Genomic DNA, 19384 nt, shown 5'->3' on the forward strand with positions numbered 1-19384 from the left:
TACTCCTGGCGAGCCTCTGCTGCTGGAATAGGGTCCAGTACTCAATCGATCACTGACATAAAAAAGTAAACTAGAAAATAGAATTTTTATTATATTGAAGTGTGCTCTAACAATTGAAAATATATTTTGCATTTTTTCTATTCATGTTTTTTATCTTGTGCTTGAGAAGGAAAAATTGCTCAGCAAAAGGGATGATAATGGGCTTTGGTCTTTTTGAGCCATCTCAAAATTTTATTAGCAAACGATACATTGTTGCGCAATGTTTTTTCAATATGTTAGTAAAATGTTGATGAAGAAATATCAACTTTCTAAAATTTATTTTCATAATAGAGAGCACAAATGTGAAGTCTACCCTATAACGCTCCTTTGTCCTCGCTTTGTGCTGGCCGTGTGCAGCAGCAGCAGCCAAGAATGGTGCGCTGTTGCCATTTTTGCGCTGCGCAACTGAATTGCTTGTTGCACTTGTGTTGCATTATTTCAGAATATTCAAAAAAATATTGTAAAATCACGAATTATTACAGAAAATGTGTACTAAACCAATAAAGGTTGAAAGGTATTTCAATCAACCAACTTCAAATCACTCTACAGAACAAACCAACCACCTCAAAACGTTGCACGACATTTCTTCGTAATGTCGCATGCAACATTTTGTGAAGAAGAAGAGAACAACTTCCCCGGCTGATTTGAGCCCTTAAAAACTATATTGGCTACTTTAGTGATGGTACATTTAGCGTACAAATAAAGTTTGAACATCTTAAATATGATTTTAACAAGAAATTGTCTGAAAAGCTGTCAAAGGCAAACTTATGGGATATTGGACGAGCTTTCCGGTAAAAATATTTTCGAGACTGAAAAATCAAGTCTGAAAAAAAATTTATAGAAAATGCCAAAAACCACAAAAAAACTGTTTTTTCAACATTTTTATTTTTAAAACCACTGTAACTTCGCAAGGGTTGGACTTATGACAATGGTCAATATGGAGACTTTTATGTAAAATTGTCTGCAGAATCGATTCCCACTATCGGTTTTTGAAAATTTTGACGTTTAGACTACTTTTCAAAAAAACAGTTTTAGTAAATGATTTTTGTATTTTTTTAGGAGAGACATACCATCCTACATTTTTCGTGAGTCTTTTTGTAACATTTTAGGCTACTTCCTCAAAAATTTTGAACGAAAAAAAATCGTGACTTCACCTTAAAATTTAACTTTTAAGCATAAAAATTGAAAAATCCCATAGAAATGGCGTGTATTTTTCTTTCAGTGTATTTTTTTTCAGAAAGTCCGTCCAATTTCCTACAAGTTTGTCTTTGACCACTTTTTGGCACGATGCAACGGCTTCGAGATACAGTCATTTTTAAATTACAGAATACAAAAATATTATTATTAGTTTTATTAAAGACACTTTACCATTGCAATGGCATTCGTGTCGTGCAAACAAAAATTTCTAAATAACTTACGCCCTCCTCAAATGTCATTTTCGAATACAATTGGCTCCATATACACAAAAATGGCTTATATAAGCGTAGGGTAACATGTCTACAAAGTTTCATTGAAATCGGAGAGGGTCGGGTACAAAAGTACCAGAAAAATTCCTGATTTGAGATGGAATTGCTCTATATTGAATTTGATTAAATTACGAATTAAGGAAAAAGTTTATATTTTATGTATTTTTCACCAAGTTACAGCTCGTTGAAAGTCCATGTAACGCTAAAATGGGGCTTAGTAACTTGACTGTTCAGCTAGTCAAATTTTTGACATCCCATCTAGTCAGTATACCGGTACTCACTCACCTTAATCTTGTAACCCCGTATCGTCCTCAAGATGAGATAGTGCGCCACCTTCGGTGCCGGCGGTGGAACCCGCAGGGACAGCGCAAAACAGCCCGGCTTGGTGGTGCTCTGGCGCACCAGGAACGCACCCGGATTCTGCCGCGAGAGCACTTCCAGCGAGATTTCCCGCGGAATGCCCGCCTGAAACCAGGGCGCCCCCTTAAGCTCGTGCTGTTCCTTCAGGCTGAGACCTACGGCGGCCAGCGCGGCAGCCGCACTGTTGGCCATCGTCGGGTACATGGCCATGGCGGTGGCCATGCTGTGGTTGTACCGCGGAGAGGAGCAGGACGACGAGGTCACTTCCGTTAGGGTGGTCGTGGCCATGGTGGTGGAGTTGTTGGCCAGCGATCGTGCGCACGAGTCGCCAAATTTGTTGAACACGACGTTGGCCTCGACGGCGGCCACCTCGCTGCAGATGCCCTCGTTCACGTACCCGTCCGAGATGGTCTGGGAGGAGCTGGAGGAACTCGACGGGGAAGAGCTGTGCACCAGCGGGCGACTGTCCTCCGCCGTGCGGAGGATGCCCATCGTGAGACGTTTGACCTGTGGAGGGGTTGATAAAAGTTCTGAAAAAACCTCTGGAACAATCCCCTGAAGACACACTTACCAGTGGTGGCTTTTCCGCGAGTCTCCGGCAGTTGTTCAGCTCGGTCGGGGAGTTTTCCTCCTCGGAGTTGTTTGGCCGGGGCACATCGAGCAGGTTGTTGGTGTGGTGAAAGAAGATCCCCGAAGACGAGGTCGAGGACGCGCCCGGTCTAGAGTTGGACCCCGGGACGGCGATGATGCCGGCACTGCCAAGGGGGGTCCGGACGGCGGCCGTCGGTGGGGCCAACCGCGGATGGTTGTTGGGCGTCGTTTCAATCTGGTTACTGTTCAACGCGGTGCAGTTCATCTTCGGGTGGATTCGCGGGACATTGCACGTACTGGTAACTGGAAGAAAGAAAGAAAAGATTTTTAAATTTAAATTTCTAAGTAAAGAAACATTCAAATCTAGGCATTCAATAAAGCAATTTCAAGAAAACATCAAAAATCCATTAGGAGATGAAATTCCACCTCAAGCAATCCTCTTCATTTCCCATGTGACACTCAATAAAATCAAATGTCCATCAAATTAATTGATTACCTCACTAAAACCGAAACGCACTTCCATCGGATCATCTTCCCCTGCTGACAGATTGCATACATTTGGGCTAAACTATTAATCTTGCGCCCTCTGGCGTTTCGGACCCACATCCTTTTATCTCATTCGCCGGAGAAGCATTCTCTCTTTCTTCTCTTTGTACTAACAAAGGACAATGGCTTGACCTTTGCTTATCAGCAGAACGGATGTCTGACCTGGGGGTCGTACAGGTCGTACCATCAGGTTGTCTGTATGGTTTGGTTGGAGGGTGAAGCTGAGGACATGGCTAATGAATATAAAGATTGAAGATCTTTCGAGTAGATAGAACAGAAATATACGAAGTGGTATTGAGTTGAAGAGTTGAAGATGGGTTGTTAAATGTTTCCAATTTCTGTGAAGAGCACTTCAATTTACATCACACTCAATAATAAAAATTCAATGAAAGAAAATCAAGTAGCCATTAAAAAGAAATACTTGAAGATTAAAACTCTTTAAAGTGGTGCAAATACATCAGCTTCCAGTAAGATCTAATCCGATAACATATATTCGATCGATTTAATCTGAGTTGGTAGCCTTTACTTGGTTCAACTAAACGGTAGGGTATGTTGTACAAAGAATCTTTCCTGACCAGCGTCAAACTGAAAAGGATTGATGAGTTTGCAATTCTTCGACACAAATTGTGATTTATGATAGCTGATATGTCTGGCTAGACCATGCCAAGTTTACCACTATACAAGAAAATAAGCTTTACGGAAAATATCACTGGAAGCTTAAAATATGTGACCAGTTAGAGGTCCATTAAATCGCTTCGTTCATCGACATGCTTTTGCTGCTGGTGGATGCTCTTAAAAAATATTAAAATGTAACTTAGATATCCTAGTTTTACATTGTATGGTTTAGGATTGGTTTAGGACTCCCAGAACGTTGAGAGAATGTGGATCATTCTCCGCCAACTCACACGAAATCAGAAAAAGTTGCCCCGATCCCTCTTCGATTTGCTTGAAACTTTGTCCTAAGGGGTAGCATTTTTGATCACGAATCCGAGGTCCATTTTTCGACATCTCGTGACGGTGGGGCGGTACGACCCCTTTCTTTTTTCTGAATTTGTTCTAAGACACTTTTTGTAGCTTAAACCGATAGAAATTTGGTGTCGAAGTGACTTGTATGTAAAATTGGACGTCCAATTTGATGGCATACCCAAAATTACGAAAACGCTTATTTTTCATCAAAAAAGTCAAAAAATAGTTTTAAAATTGCTGACATTACCCGTTACTCAACTGTCAAAAATCGTGAATCATGCAATTTTATGGGAATTTTAAAGTACTTTTCGCATTTGAAATAACCCAGAAGGGTAATTTTTTCAGGACAAGGACAAAATATTCACTTAAAAATTACGTGTTTTAGTAACTTAGCATGGATATTTTTTAGAGTGTAGCAATGTTCTACAAAGTTAGGAGCAGCTGTGGCTGAATGGTTACAGTGTTCGCTTTGTAAGTGAATGGTTCTGGGTTCGATTCCCATCTGCTTCCATCGATAAAGTTAAGGACATAGAAATACTTGAAATGCTGAATATCTAATCTAATCTAATCTAATCTAATCAGACCCTAGCGCAGCCAATCTTTCGAAGGGATCCTGGAGGGTGCCTTAGGTTAGATGACGCCTAGCACTCTTCTTGTCATTTATTAACATTTGTAGTGCGCCATTGCGTTAGAATGCATTGAAACATCACAAGCGTTAAAGCGGCCAGGCCTACTGCGTAAAGCCGTATCGCAGAGATGATTCGTAATTGGGTTGAGTTTGAGCACTGAGTGTCGACAGGGGAGGAAGAAGCGTGGGGACACACCACCATACGCTCCGAGATTTTGGTTGTATTCGTTGGGAGCACCATGCTAAGAAGGTTTGGTACTCCGGGACCCTCTGGGATGGGACATTGTATTTCCACGAATGCCCTGGACTCTATTTGCCGTGGTTATAGCGCCACAACTCGCTCTCTGTAACAGTATTCCTAATTCCAGTCCACGCTCACCAAGTCGTCATGGCCTAGTGGTTAGCATTTTTGCTTACCAATCCAAAGGACGGGGGATCGAACCCCGCCTCGAGCGACTTTGAGTTTTTAATTCATATTCATCATTTCAAATTTATGTGTTCTTATCTTTCTCGTTGGGAGCAGATGGGAATCGAACCCAGAACAATTCGCTTACAAAGCGAACACCGTAACCAGTCAGCCACGGCCGCTCCTAAATACTTGAAATGCTGAATATGAACGAAAAGTCCAAAAGAGTCAAATGCTAATGTAGCAATTTTCTACAAAGTTGTAGAGCAAAACAAAAATTGATACATAAACTTAAGGGGTTTGCATGTGTTTTTACGAGTTATCAGAATTTTACAAAAAAAAATATAGATTTTGAACATTTTTGACCTGTTTTTCGAATTTTCAACCCCTAACCCTGCAAAGTTACAAAAACACGTAGTTTCAAAATGAAAATTTATGTTCTAATAAAAAAATGCCCTTCTGGGTTATTTCAGATTTGAAAAGAACATTGAAATTCCCATAAAATGACACGTCTCACGATTTTTGACAGTTGAGTAACGGGAAATGGTGAAAAATTTAAAACTATGTTTTAACTTTTTTTAATGAAAAATACGTTTTTTCAGAATTCTGATTACACCATCAAATCGGGCATTCAATTTTACAAAAAAGTCCCTTTGGCACCAAATTTATGTCTCATCACGGTTTCGAGCTACAAACAACTGAAAAAATGTGTCTTAGTAAAAATCCAGAAAAAAAATAAAGGGTTGCAATTTTGTCATTCGATTTATATTTTATTTTTTAATCCGTTTGAATTTTTTTTTGGTGGTTGAAACAATATTTTCAAAAATTTTAAATCAATATTGAATGTTTGGCCTTTTTCAAATGTGAGTCTTGATTTAACGAATGTTTCATATTTTAACATTGAAAATCGGTTCATTAGTTGCTGAAATATCGACACTAGAAAATGGTGGGTTGTTTAGGTGAGACTTAGAAAACATCAATTTTCCTGTGAATACAAAGAGACGAATTGTTCCTTTTAATTCCGCTATATATTTTTTTAATATCTTGACAGATACGTATTTCGTCTACTAGGGGAACTATACCCTTTCTCAGCCTATTTCTATTATCAGCCTATCAGCACTTTGAACATGAATTAAAGCTTTCATAAAGTGTTTTCGACTGCTCCAAAGTAATAAATAGCTCAAATAAAAGTGAGCAAGCAACTCTCCATTGTTGATAAATATTAAAATGTTGATTTAATAGCGGAAAATGGCAAAAGTGATGAGAATTGGTCGAACGGCTTAGTGTGATTAAAATGGGTATATTTCCCCTACTTGCAGACATCGCTGGTGTATCCGTATTTGTAGTTACTGTAGGTACTACCTCCTCGTTCTTCTTTTGTGCCTGTATAGGTAACAGCTTAAACAGCCACGTTGAGCCGTTACCTGAATCCTTGTTGAGTAAACGTTTGTTGCCTGCCTTGAAGATTTCCAAACTTTCGGCGACATCCAGCTTCGATGGGTTTGTGATGTGTCTTAAGATGACCGCGTCGCTAGTTGTGATGTTATGTTTTTCCTCGATGATGTGTTCGGTTACTGCTGACCTGAAATGGGGGACAAATCCTTTCCGTTTTTCCTCCTTGGCAATTCTGACATATGTGTTTATATGCTCATCCAACCTGGTTTGCAGCAATCTCTTAGTTTGTCCAATGTAGCTCATATCACAGTGGCCGCAGGATACCTCGTAGATGCCGGGTTTGCCTAAAGTCGGTATGGGGTCTTTCGTTGAACCTAAGATGGATTCCAACTGGTTGTTTCTACTGCTGAACACTAAATCGATGCCAAATTTAGCCAGTTTTTGTCGTAATGGGCGTGTTATCCTGTAGTCGAATTCTACTGCTGCTCTTCGTAGTGGCTCTACTGATGGCCTAAGGGTTGTGAGTGAGGTTCTGTGGAGTTTTCTTTCCTTCTTATCGATGATTGCTTGGATAGTTGTTCTTCTGTAACCGTTGATTTCCGCTGTTTCAAATATGTACTCCAATTCTTTCTGTTTTCCTGCTTCGCTGAGGGGTAAAGTTGTCATCCTATGATGTATGAAATAATGATATGCTGCCATCTTATGTTGAAATGAATGGTTTGATGTGGCTGGGATTGTTCTTCTGGTGTTTGTTGGCTTCCTGTAGATCTCGAAAGAAAACGAAGATGGGCAACCTGGTTCTCTTAAGATCAGGATGTCTAAGAAAGGTAACTTTCCTTCGACTTCCATTTCGTAAGTGAACTTGATGCTCCTGCTTGCACTGTTTATGGTGTCCAGTACCGTTGTTAGTGAATCCCTTTTGATGATGCAGAAGACGTCATCTACGTATCTCCACCAACGTTCTGGTAGTAGGTTTTTGGTTTGTAGTTCGTGTTCCAAAGCTGCCATATAAACATCGCTCAGGAACGGTGACAGTGGGTTACCCATCGATGCTCCCATCCTCTGTTGGTAGATGCAATCCCTGAACTGGAAGTAGATCTGTTCCATGCATAATTTGACGAATGTTATATACTGGATCGTTTTTTGTCTCCATGGTTCTCCCTCGTATTGTGATTGCAATTTTCCTGTTTTTAAACCTTTGCATGGTAATATCTCAGCAACTAAGGGTCGTATCAACAAAATTCAAAAAAGTAAAATATAGAAAATTTTCTCAGCCTTTCAAAAAATTATTTTTCAATGCTGGGCAAACATGGGCACTTATTTAAAAAAAAATGAATAACTGCGACTTTTTTCAAAAATAAGTTACCTAAAAATGGATATAACTTAGTGTTTTTTTGCAAATCAAGTTTTAGTAACAAAAAGTGAAATTAAAAATCATCAAAAAAAAATTTACCGTGTACCATTTTTTTCAGTGTAGTCCTTATCCATACCTAAAACTTTGCCGAAGACACCAAATCGATCAAAAAATTCCTTCAAAAGATACAGATTTTTGAATTTTCATATATCATTTCTGTATGGACAGCTGCCAAGTTTGTATGGAAAATTATATGGACAAACTAATGATGCAAAATGGCTTCTTTGGGCCTACCAAAGGCACCCCAAAAATTTCAGCCGGATTAAAAAATACAAAAATCAAAATAAAAAAAAGACCAATTTCATAGACAACTGCTCAGGGGTCGTTTTGCCCCACCGTCACGAGATATCGAAAAATGATTTCAGTGAAATTTTTAATTTGCGGTTTTCTTATAAGGTTGACATGAGTCAACCCTTGTCAAATGTCATGTAAAGTAAATGTAATGTTATGACTGTTAAACGTTCCAACATTCGTCTACCACGTTTATAGCTCCAAAGACAACCAAGCACTTGTTGATGGACGTTAACTTCCGGGCTCGAGCCCAAATTTAAGAACCTTCCCCCATCATCATCACCATCATTTTGCTCATCATCATCGGCATAATCAGTGCGCAGTGACAAAGTCACCAGGCACGATGAAAACGTACCCGCGTTCGTGACCAAATGAATGGAAGGAAAAGCCAAAAGGAAGTTATCTTGTTAAACGCTGGCTGAAAGTCCTCACGTTGGCCCAGATTTCCCACGGTGCACGGAGGGAAGTTTAGGGGTGCTGAATGTTGGAAAATTTATTTTTATGTGTTGATTAAGAAAAACGCATTTTAATTTAAACTTATTAAATTTTGGATTTCTTTCAACAAAATATGTTTTTCTCAAGGTGAAAGTACACTGAATAGAGACGCGTGACACTGGAATAAGTACACGTTTTTATACTGCAAGGGCTGAAGGGTGATGGCTTTGATGATGATGATGATCGTCATAACGCTGAATGGCCGGTCTTTCTTCTTGGAAGGGATGAGTGAATAATCGGATGAATAAAAACGACCAGCACAAAGTTAATACAGGCTCCATCTCCCTTCCTTAAGAGGAAACCCCAGCAGGATCTCGGAGGCATCTGGACACAAAAGCACTCCACTTAAAGCTCTATGGCCCAGCACGATTCATGTACTGACTGAGACTGGGGTGGGCTCTCCTTTGACAAGAGTGATGATAATTAATAATCTCATCGAAATGGATAAACACCAACCAGAGGGGGAAAGGGAATGATGATCGTTAAAAAGAGATTTATCACCTCCCAGTCGCGCTGATTGTCGAGAAAATATTGAACTGTTTGATGTGAAGCAGGGAAGGCGAGCAGCCCTTTGCTGACTTTGATGAATGATTGATAAAGCTCGCCAATTAAAGGGAACAAATGTGGTTGGCAAACAAGTTGACTTGTTGATGCGGATTTTGCGGTTATATGGCGATATTTTAATTCTTCAAACTTTATGATTCTTGATTGTGAGCGAGAGCGTTGTAACATTGATTATGGACGAATACAGATGTCTTTCAATCATTAGTTTCCAAAACAGATTTGGCTACAAAAAAACTGTTTGTAAAACATGAAAGCATTTTGAATGGTTTCAGATTTTTAGTGGCATGTATTTTTGTTATTCAGGGATAGAATAATAGAAAATCTTTTTCGCTTGTGAATTTTCTTCACCCGCGAGAAGAAGCGAAACTCGCAAAAGAAGATCGCTCCCGAACTTTTCGAAGAAATATATTCAGTAGAAGATTTTTGTGAATCTCAGTGTTAGCACCACTTACATGAATTTATTTCATTTCTCATCTATTAACAGTGCGAGATTATTTTTCGGCGTGTGGCGTTTTATCTGCAAGTGAGTGAAATTAGTGTTCTGCCGATTAATTCAAATAATGTTTTTTTTTTTTAGTTTCATTCTACAGAGAGAGGAGAGAAAAAAAAATTAAAACATATCTGGAGTTTTTTTTTTAAAAGATCCAATAAACCAAATTTTCAGGTTTTTGCTTTTTGGGTGTTTTCTAATACCCCTGATTCAAGGCGGTTTCAAAAACACCCAAAAAGCAAAAATTGGAATTTTGTAAATAAAATTTCAAAAATCATTATTACATTTCTCAATTCTTCCTATTGAAAAGAGCAGGAAATTTCACAAAGGTTTCATTTTTGTTTGTTTGTTTCTGAGACATCGCAAGGCTTCATCCATAAAGTACGTCACGCAAAAAATCAGCCAAAATTTACCCCCCCTCCCCCCCTTTGTCACGCTTTTCCTATACCAATACATATAAAATGAGGACTTATCAGGTGACATCATCAAATTTGTGGCTTTAAGAAGTTGTATCTCAGTAACCAAATAAAATCTAGAAGAGGCTGTATCTCAGTACCACCATATCCATTCCAAATCAAATTTGCAATCCTCTCTGAAAAAAAAGCACACGGAAAAAATCCGTTATTTTACTTGAATTTTTATTACCAAGACTTGAACTTTTAAAATGCCAACCTTTCAATTTTTAAGGGGACTACATAAAGCATCTTTTGCACTTGAGTTTAGGATCGTACAAAATCTACCAAATGTTTTTTGGAAAAAAACAAAAATATTATACAGATCCGAAGCCTGGATTATCCAAAGTTTCGATTATCCGATGTTCGATTATCCGAAGGTTTGTATAAGACTGTGGATAATCGAATTACTAACATTTTATTTTCGTTTTTGCTATTTTTTTTTGTTTTAAACATGAAATTCGAGTTCTGCGATTCCATTTTAGTCAAATTTGTTATTAAATAAGGGTAATTCTCTACCAACTCACACGAAATCGGGAAAACCCGACCCCTCTTCGATTTGCGTGAAACTTTGTCCTAAGGTATAACTTTTGTCCCTGATCACGAATCCGTTTTTTGATATCTGGTGACGGAGGGGCGGTTCGACTTCCTCCATTTTTGAACATGCGAAAAAAGAGGTGTTTTTATATAATCTGCAGCCTGATACGGCGATTAGATAGAAATTTGGTGTCAAAGGGACTTTTATGTAAAATTGGACACCCGATTTGATTGTGTACTCAAAATTCCGAAAAAAACGTATTTTTCATCGAAAAAAACACTAAAAAAGTTTTAAAAACTCTGCCATTTTCCGTTACTCAACTGTAAAAAATGTTGAAACATGTCATTTTAAGGGAAATTTAATGCATTTTTCGAATCTACATTAACCCAGAAGGGTCATTTTTTCATCTAGAACAAAATTTTTCATTTTAAAATTTCTTGTTTTTTTTTGTAACTTTGCAGGGTGATTTTTAGAGTGTTACAATGTTCAACAAAGTTTTAGAGCAGACAATTACAAAAATTATGATATGTAAACATATGTCGCGATAACCATCACGAGTTATCGCGATTTTCCGAAAAAAAAGTTTTGAAAAAGATACTTTTTGCGTTTCTTTTTGTTTCTTCGTACGGGTCTGTAGCGGGTGACCATGAACGGCCATGATCAACTACGACCAACTTTTTCAAAACTTTTTTTCGTGAAATCCCGATAACTCGTGATGTTTATAAGCAAACCCATTATGGTTATACATCAAAAATTTTGTAACTTTGTAGAACATTGTAGAACCCTGCAAAGTTAGAAAAAAACACGAAATTTTAAAATGAAAATTTTTGTTCTAAATGAGAAAAATGACCCTTCACGGAGAAAAAAGAGTTCCCAACATCGTGAACAAGCGTGTTCAACAAAGTGTTCAAATCCTGTGGTACGATTTTGAAAAACGTACCATGAAATTTGAACACTTTTTCGTGGTTCCCATTTTCATGAACGCTTGTTCACGATTTTGGGAACTATTTTTTCTCCGTGTTCGGGTTAATGTAGATTCGAAAAATTCATTAAATTTCCCTTAAAATAACATGTTTCAAAAAATTCTACAGTCGAGTAACGGAAAATGGCAGAGTTTTTAAAACTTTATCAGTTTTTTTTTCGATGAAAAATACGTTTTTTTGGAATTCTGAGTACGCCATCAAATCGGGCGTCTAATTTTACATAAAAATCCCTTTGACACCAAATTTCTATCTCATTACCGTTTCAGGCTGCAAATTATTGAAAAACACCTCTTTTTCGCATGTTCAAAAATGGAAGGTGTTCTACCGTCCCTCCGTCACGAGTTATCAAAAAACGGAACTCGGATTCGTGATCATTGACAAAAGTTACCCCTTAGTACAAAGTTTCACGCAAATCGAAGAGGGGTCGGGGCAACTGCTGTGTGAGTTGACGGAGAATTAACCACGTTATGAATGAAATCAGAATTTAATTTAATTTGGTATTCCAATAATGAGATATTTTTATAGTTGCGTTCTGTATATTTGTTCAATATAGAAAAGCTAAAAACTAGTTCTATATCCATAACTGAACATGGAAACCCAAAAATAATAATAAAATCAAATAAAGTAAGACTTCCACTAAAAACAAACTGAACAATTCCTCACACGTGTCCACAAGCAGAAGTTCTACTTTGGTGAAAACAATTCACCTCCCATTTTGGGAGGAAAACTGCACAACCGGAAGGAAGCAAGTGTCCGATGGTAGTGGTCATATCAAGAGTGCTCTCGCGGTATCGAAGTTTCCCGAAAATTCCACCACCAAACGCTTTTGGTCAACCAGGATTCACACGTTCCTCTCCAAAAAAGTGATACGAAAATAGTGCGGTTCTCGAATAGGGTGGAGGGACCTTTAGTTGTCGGTTGCAAATATTTTTTGATGATATTATTTCCTTCTATTTTTTTTTTACTCCAAGTTCAAGTACTTTTTTTCAAATTTCGTGTGAAGATCCAAAAATGACTTATCCACCCTAATCCGACAAGTGTTTTAGAGTAGAGTAGTTCAACCGTTTCGGCCATCGTGTGTCCCTGTACGTATTGGTCCTGATGGTGTTCCATACAAATTCCGTTTGTGCGCAACAGCTGCACTACATTCTCGACAATTAAATCGTACCGTGAGAGAGTGGGTCAGAGGAGCTTAGTGTTGCGGAGTTTATCAGAGTTCGCGTTTGGTGAGGGGTTGCACTGTACAGTGTACACTCAAATACCAAAGAATTTCAAAATTAAAGTTGATTTTTGAAGCTTAAAATTATATTTGAACTAATTTTGAAACTAAGCTTTAGCTTAATTCCCATTATGACATTAAATCATTTATTAAGTAACTGATTGTAAACAACCAGCATCAGTATTGAACTTTCCCGCGAGAACTCTATCTATTGCTGCCGACGCCAAATGAATGTCGAGTGAAGAGTGCAGTGTTTATTTCGGAGTGCTGCAAGTATTCGTTTATTTCATTCAGTCCACGAACTGTGTGCACGATGAATGGGGTTAAGCTTTTGGGGTGGGATCATGTCGTGTTTTAGTTTTCGATGGGATTCAAACAACCGCTTGCGGAAATGTTCTTGTTTTGATTTAAATGAGTTTCAGGACCAAATTGATTTTGAAAAGTTTTAGTTTTACAATTTTGTCAAAAAGCTTTAAGTTACAATCACCAAACCTGAATCTAGCAAGTGAAGCATTTTCAGAACTTCCCAGAATTGTAAATTTTGTTTTAAAATTTCGATCGTCACAAAAGTACAACTTGCGTCACCAAATTCCACACTTACGGTTCAATGCTCAACAATATCTAATTTCAAAACGACACGGACGTGTTCGACCCAACCTTCACCTCTTAGCCCCACACCAACCATCCAACCACGTGTGGAAACTGAATATGACCTCTCTGGATGGAGGATATCATTTACCACAAACTTCTCACAGACACATATTGTGCAAATGGTTGTCTGTCAAAGGTCAGCTTCTGTGAAGTGAGGAATGCGGTTTTCCGCCTGATGAATTGTACCACTGTCAACGCTGGTGGGATTTTTGTACAGTATGGTGTAGGGGAGATTAGGGTGATCACCATAAGAAATGAGGACTTTCATTAGTTTTAAAATTTGCATTTGGGTAATTTTCTACCAACTCACAGGAAATTGGGAAAAGTTGCCCCGATCCCTCTTCGATTTGCGTGAAACTTTGTCCTAAGGGGTAACTTTTGTCCCTGATCACGATTTTTTTAGAAGGGGTTTAGTTATTTTAGAAGGTTGAATATTACCTCTTTTATGATGTAATTTTACCTCAATTGAGATCGAAGCAAACTGTGCGCGGGTTTGGACGTTTCAAATTTTTCTTGCTGTCATTTTGTGAAAAAAAAAATATAGAATTTGAAAAAAGTGTGATGTAGTGGAATTTGAAGACAAATTACGGGATGTCCTTGGATACCAGCAACAGTGCCATTGAAAATATGGTTTCCGCGATTCGTCGGGGCGATTGCTACCCCAGAAGGTGCCGGGAACTGCAAGCTCTCATCAATACCAGCGAGCTGTTGGATCTGGACCAAGGACAGATTGCTGAAGAAATTTATCGAGGCTTGTAGCAGCACATCCCAGCAAGATCTGTCCAGGCGAGATTTGATTCTATGCTGGAAGCTGGAAGACGCTGGCGAATCGGTCGGAATGGACCTATATAAATATCAAAATACCCTTTCACTTATACTAACATTCATTCAGATCAATGAAGACAAACCACGCCAATCTTACTATATACGCGGTAGGGTGTTCCCTCGGTCGTTCGCTGTGAGTTGTGGATTGCCTGCTTCTCTAATGAAGGTTCGACTGGTGGGGCATGCTTATTAATTTCTCGTCGCTCCATACCCTCAGTGACATGATGGGAACAAGGGCGTCTATGCAAAATGTCCCTACACCCGCTACAATTTTCCGGCGCTTGGGGAAGGAAGAGGGAAACCATTTTATTTTATGCGCCGGTATTTGTAGCATTGAAATTCGTGCAAAAAAACTTATGCACGTGGGTGTACAGATTACGGAGTAAAAGATGATCGAATTGTTCGCCTAGCGCTCACATGTGTTTCGGGACCAAGTTGCCTGCGGGTATGGGGATCATACATACATACATACATACATACATACATACATACATACATACATACATACTTACATTTTATGATGTAATTTTACCTCAATTTAGACTTATAAAGTGACATTACACCAGAATAGTGGTAAAATTACACATTTTTTCTGACATAAAAGATGTACCCCTTCCCAGATGTAATATTATCATGATTTTTTTACTGTGTAAGGGAAATTTAATGTACTTTTCGAATCTACAAAAACCCGGAAGTGTCATCTTTTCTTTTGGAACAATTTTTTTCATTTTAAAATTTTGTGTTTTTTTCTAACTTTACAGGGTTATTTTTTAGAGTGTAACAAAGTTGTAGAGCAGACAATTGCAAAAAAAAATGATATACAGCAATTCCCCACGAAAACAGCATGATTCGAAAAAAAAGTTCTCCGATCGAGCTCAAAATTTTTGTGGGAGTTCCTTGGCCAAAATAATTAGACCCGTATTTTTTTGTTTGGCCATTAGGGTGACCTACGCCGTGTTAGGGTGGTTCAAAAAATGGCAATTTTCGTCGATTTTCGCAAAAACCACTTTTTTCATAAAAATCATATCTCCGCGCCATTTCATCCGATTTTAGCTGTCTTACACGCAAAAGGTGATTAGTTTGACTATTTGGGAAAAATAGTAAGAAGTTTCAAAAATCTAGCTTAACATTTGAAATGGTCGCATGAAAACTTAAAATGCTGTTTTGAAGGCCTCGGGACCAAAGAGCCTATGTCTGAAAATATGTTTACCTGATTCTTCGGAATGTTTTACATATCATATCAAGTTATGTTTTCAATTTTCTGAGACACGATTTTTTAAAATAAAAACTGGGGTTTTCGACACGCCACACGCAAAAATGGGAAAATGACGAAAACGGCAATTGACTTTTTTCACTAAAACTGCGATAAACTTGAAAATTTCAGCGATGAACTAAACATGTGTTAGTGTACCAAAATTTTCGTAACTTTTTTTTTAGATGTCAAAAAACGGACCTCAGATTCGTGATCAGGGACAAAAGTTTTACCTTTTAGGACAAAGTTTCACTCAAATCGAAAATGGGTCGGGGCACTTTTCTCGATTTCGTGTGAGTTGGTAGAGAATTACCCATAACGATAATTCTATCGGCGATAATGTTATCGTCGATAATGAACGATAAATCATTTTATAAATCTTTCTAAAATCGTCTTAATTCAACCAAGTCATTTTCAATACTTTCACTAAGAATATATTTATTTTTAAATGGAGTAATTTTCAAAATATAATTACTCAAAATTGTTAAAAAATACCATATATTTTTCGAAAATACTCAAATTTTCAAGATTTCAAAATGGGTATCAAACGAAGCAAAATTTTCTATGGTATTGCAGAGTTTTTTGAAAAATACTATTTTTTTACAAAATACCGTATTTTTCGAAAATATTCGAGCTTTTTATAAAACACTTCAAATTTTTAACAAATTGCTGTATTTTTCAAAAATACTCCAATTTTCTAAATTTGCAAAGGAAGCGGAATTTTGAATGCATCTTCACTTTATTTTTGTTGTAAATCACTTAAATTGTAACAAAATATCGTAGGCTTTTGAAAAAACTCAAATTTCTATCATTTGCAATATGTATGGGTATCAAATAAAGCAAAATTTTATATGAAGCATACAATATGTTACTGTATGTTAGAAGCTAAGGCAAGCGGAGAGGATGTCGAGCCGCTTTCAGTGCGAGCCACCTCCATAAGCGGTTGTGAGAGCAGAAAGGAGAACTCGAGAGATAGCGTGAAAAATAAGACAGAAAATTCTCTCCGTTCGACCCAGGCTAGAAGCATGCAAAATTTCGCTTCGTATCCATATTGCATATCTTGAAAATTTTAAAATTTTCAAAGAAATACGGTATTTTGTGAAATTTTTTACATTTTCGAAAAAATACGGTATTTCGGAAAATTTTCGTATTTTCAAAAAAAGTTAAATAAAGTGGAAAATCATACAGAATTTTGCTTCGTTTGATACCCATATTGCAAATAAAAAAAATGCGTTTTTTTCGAAAAATATGGTATTTTGTGATTTTTTTTAGTATTATTAAAAAAACACATTAATAAGGTGAAAAAGCATGGAAAATACTGCATCATTTGATACACATATCGCATTTTTTTAATTTTAGTATTTTCGAAAAATACGGTAATTTGTGAAAATTTTAATATTTAAATGAAAATTAATGAAGTGAAAGAGCAAACAACATTTCGCTATGTTTGATACAACCCATATAGCAAATTATGAAAATTTTAGTACTTACGAAAAATGCTGTATTTCGTGAACAATTTTGAGTAATTATACTTTGAAAATTATCACATTAAATAAAAAAAAATATTTTTGATGATAGCATTGAAAATTTATCACGATTTGGTTGAATTAAATATGATCTTCTCAGTAAAAAATAATTTCCAAATTTAAAAATCAGGCTTCATGTTTGAAAACGTTTACAAACATATAATATTCTTGATTTAATAATTTAGACAAAATTATAAAAAAATTGAAGATTTTTTATTGAAAAGTTCAGCAAAATTTCGCAAAAGTTTAACTTTTTAACACTGAAAATTGGACCAATAGTTTTCGAGATATCGTCAGTTGAAAATTACAGGCTGACAAGGTGACACTCAAAAAAAATCATTTTCATCGATTCGAATTCTTTATGTTGTTGTATCTCAGAAACTAATTGCCCGATTTTCAATGTTCCAGAGAGAAATTTGTAGGAAATTTCCTCAGTCTTTCAAAAATATTTTTTGGGAATGTTCACTTACACTATTTTTCAGGGATTTTTTCAAGAAATATTTTTAAAATGCAAACAAAAAAAAAAAAAAACAAAGAGATTTCGCTTTGAACATGATTTTTGATTTTTTTTTCAAATCTTCTAAACCTGATTTTGCATTATTTTGCACTATGGTTCAGAAGATCTGTTTTTTAGTGCCCTAAATCATATAACAATTCGTATGGTAAGTATTTTGTAAATTTAACTTTTAGTGACAAAAAGTTAAACAAAAAAAATATTTTTGCTTTAACTCATTTTTTTCCAAACAAATTCTAATCATAACCTAAAACTGTGCCGAAGACACCAAATCGATCAGGGATGCATGGACTAAGTTTCATCCAAAAAAGTGAAAATTTTAAAATCAAGAAATCGCAGTATAGACTCCAGTTTTTGAAGAGAATTGCTTAATTTTTTTATTTTTTTCCTGTGATATTTTTTTTTATTTTGATAAAATGAATGTCTTAAGCCACTTTTTCAAGCCTCCCTTAAAACTCCTCGGGCAAAAGCAAAAAAACACTTCCTCAGGTTGCGGTCAGCCGGCTAATGTGATTAAGGACATTTGAAAGGGGGAAGTGAAATCAAGTGTCTGTCAGTCCAGATTTAAGAGGGTGGTTTAGGGTTTCCTTGTTGTATTGTTTTTTTCGTTGTCGTTTTTTTCCTTTCTTTTTTGTGTCTTTTCGCTTCCCAGTGTATTTTACAGGGTGGGAAAATTCCTCCCAAGAATGTCTGTCACTTTTGAAAAAGGAAACGTTTCGTGGGGGGTGAAAATTCCATCTTGTAACACTCCGAGAAGTCATTTTGACAATTTCCCTAATCACTTTCCTCTGCTTCCGACAAGGATACTGCAGTAACGATGACGATGATGATGATGGGTCCTTGTTTAGAAGTTTCTGCCCTAAATAGTCTCCAACCAAGCGTAATTAAACACAAAGAGAGCCAAAATGTTGAGCTTTTTGGTTGGTTGCAAGAATTACGCCAGAATGAAATTGAATCATTGCTTAATTGCGGCACCGACTGCTGTAAATTTCATTCATTTTGGCTCGTCCGGTTTCTAACCCACTCTCCTTTTTAAGTTATGCACCGGCAGGAGGGCCCTTATTGCAAATGCTGATTATTGTACCACGAGGAGGACAGTTTAGGGTGGCTAAACTAAAGTTTTAGTTAGTTTTGCAAAGAATCTGTCCCAGGTTTGGCTCAGAAAATTCTACAGCAATTTTATACTAAATTAATAACATATTCAATCTTTAAAAGAATGATAAATTCTACTTAGGTCACAATATCTTATAAAAGTGTTGGCAGATCACCATTTTTTTGTCCAAATGAAAAAAAAAAACTCCAGCTTCGCAAACCATTATCTGATCAAATCATACTATGGAGACCCTAAACACCCTCCCTTTGCGATGTTTAGCCACCCCAAAATTGCAGCTCCAAATAGCGATGAGTGGTCGAGATTTCAAACACAACCCCCTCTCACCCTCTTCAATACCCCGACAGACTATTCCGTGCCTGACATCCGAGCCAATAGGGATGAAACTAATTTTCAACTTTATAGCACTTTTGGTGAACTGAACCTGCTCTCCCGGTGCCCTCGCACAAGAGTTGGCAACACTGGGCGTATCTTCCTTCCAAGGGCTTCCTCACAGAGACTATGGTTGCGGAGTTTGGTCCTCCAGAAAGTGAGCGCAAAACTGCATCCCGTTGCACTATTTGGAGTGGCTTCGTCAAGTTTTGAGGAAAAGCACCCACCCCGTCCTTTCTACTGTTCTGGAATGACCTCCCCCCCACTTCAACAGACCCCGAGCACGGGGT

The 19384-nt window shown here is 37.3% G+C and overlaps 1 protein-coding gene across 3 annotated transcripts in view; it reads right to left on the reverse strand.

Moving 5' to 3' along the window:
• The window catches only part of LOC120415743 (EGFR adapter protein-like), a 235085-nt gene that overhangs the window by 14003 nt on the left and 201698 nt on the right, over positions 1 to 19384 (reverse strand). For all 3 annotated transcript variants that reach the window (XM_039577347.2, XM_039577348.2, XM_039577344.2), the window contains 2 exons: positions 2437 to 2759; positions 1791 to 2372 (listed from right to left, as the gene is read on the reverse strand). In XM_039577347.2, the coding sequence (XP_039433281.1) occupies positions 1791 to 2372; positions 2437 to 2721 (867 nt within the window). In that variant the 5' untranslated portion in view covers positions 2722 to 2759. The remainder of the gene's footprint in view (positions 1 to 1790; positions 2373 to 2436; positions 2760 to 19384) is intronic.

The sequence above is a fragment of the Culex pipiens genome, chromosome 3 (genome assembly GCF_016801865.2).
Source record: "Culex pipiens pallens isolate TS chromosome 3, TS_CPP_V2, whole genome shotgun sequence".
In the NCBI taxonomy this organism is placed as follows: domain Eukaryota; kingdom Metazoa; phylum Arthropoda; class Insecta; order Diptera; family Culicidae; genus Culex; species Culex pipiens.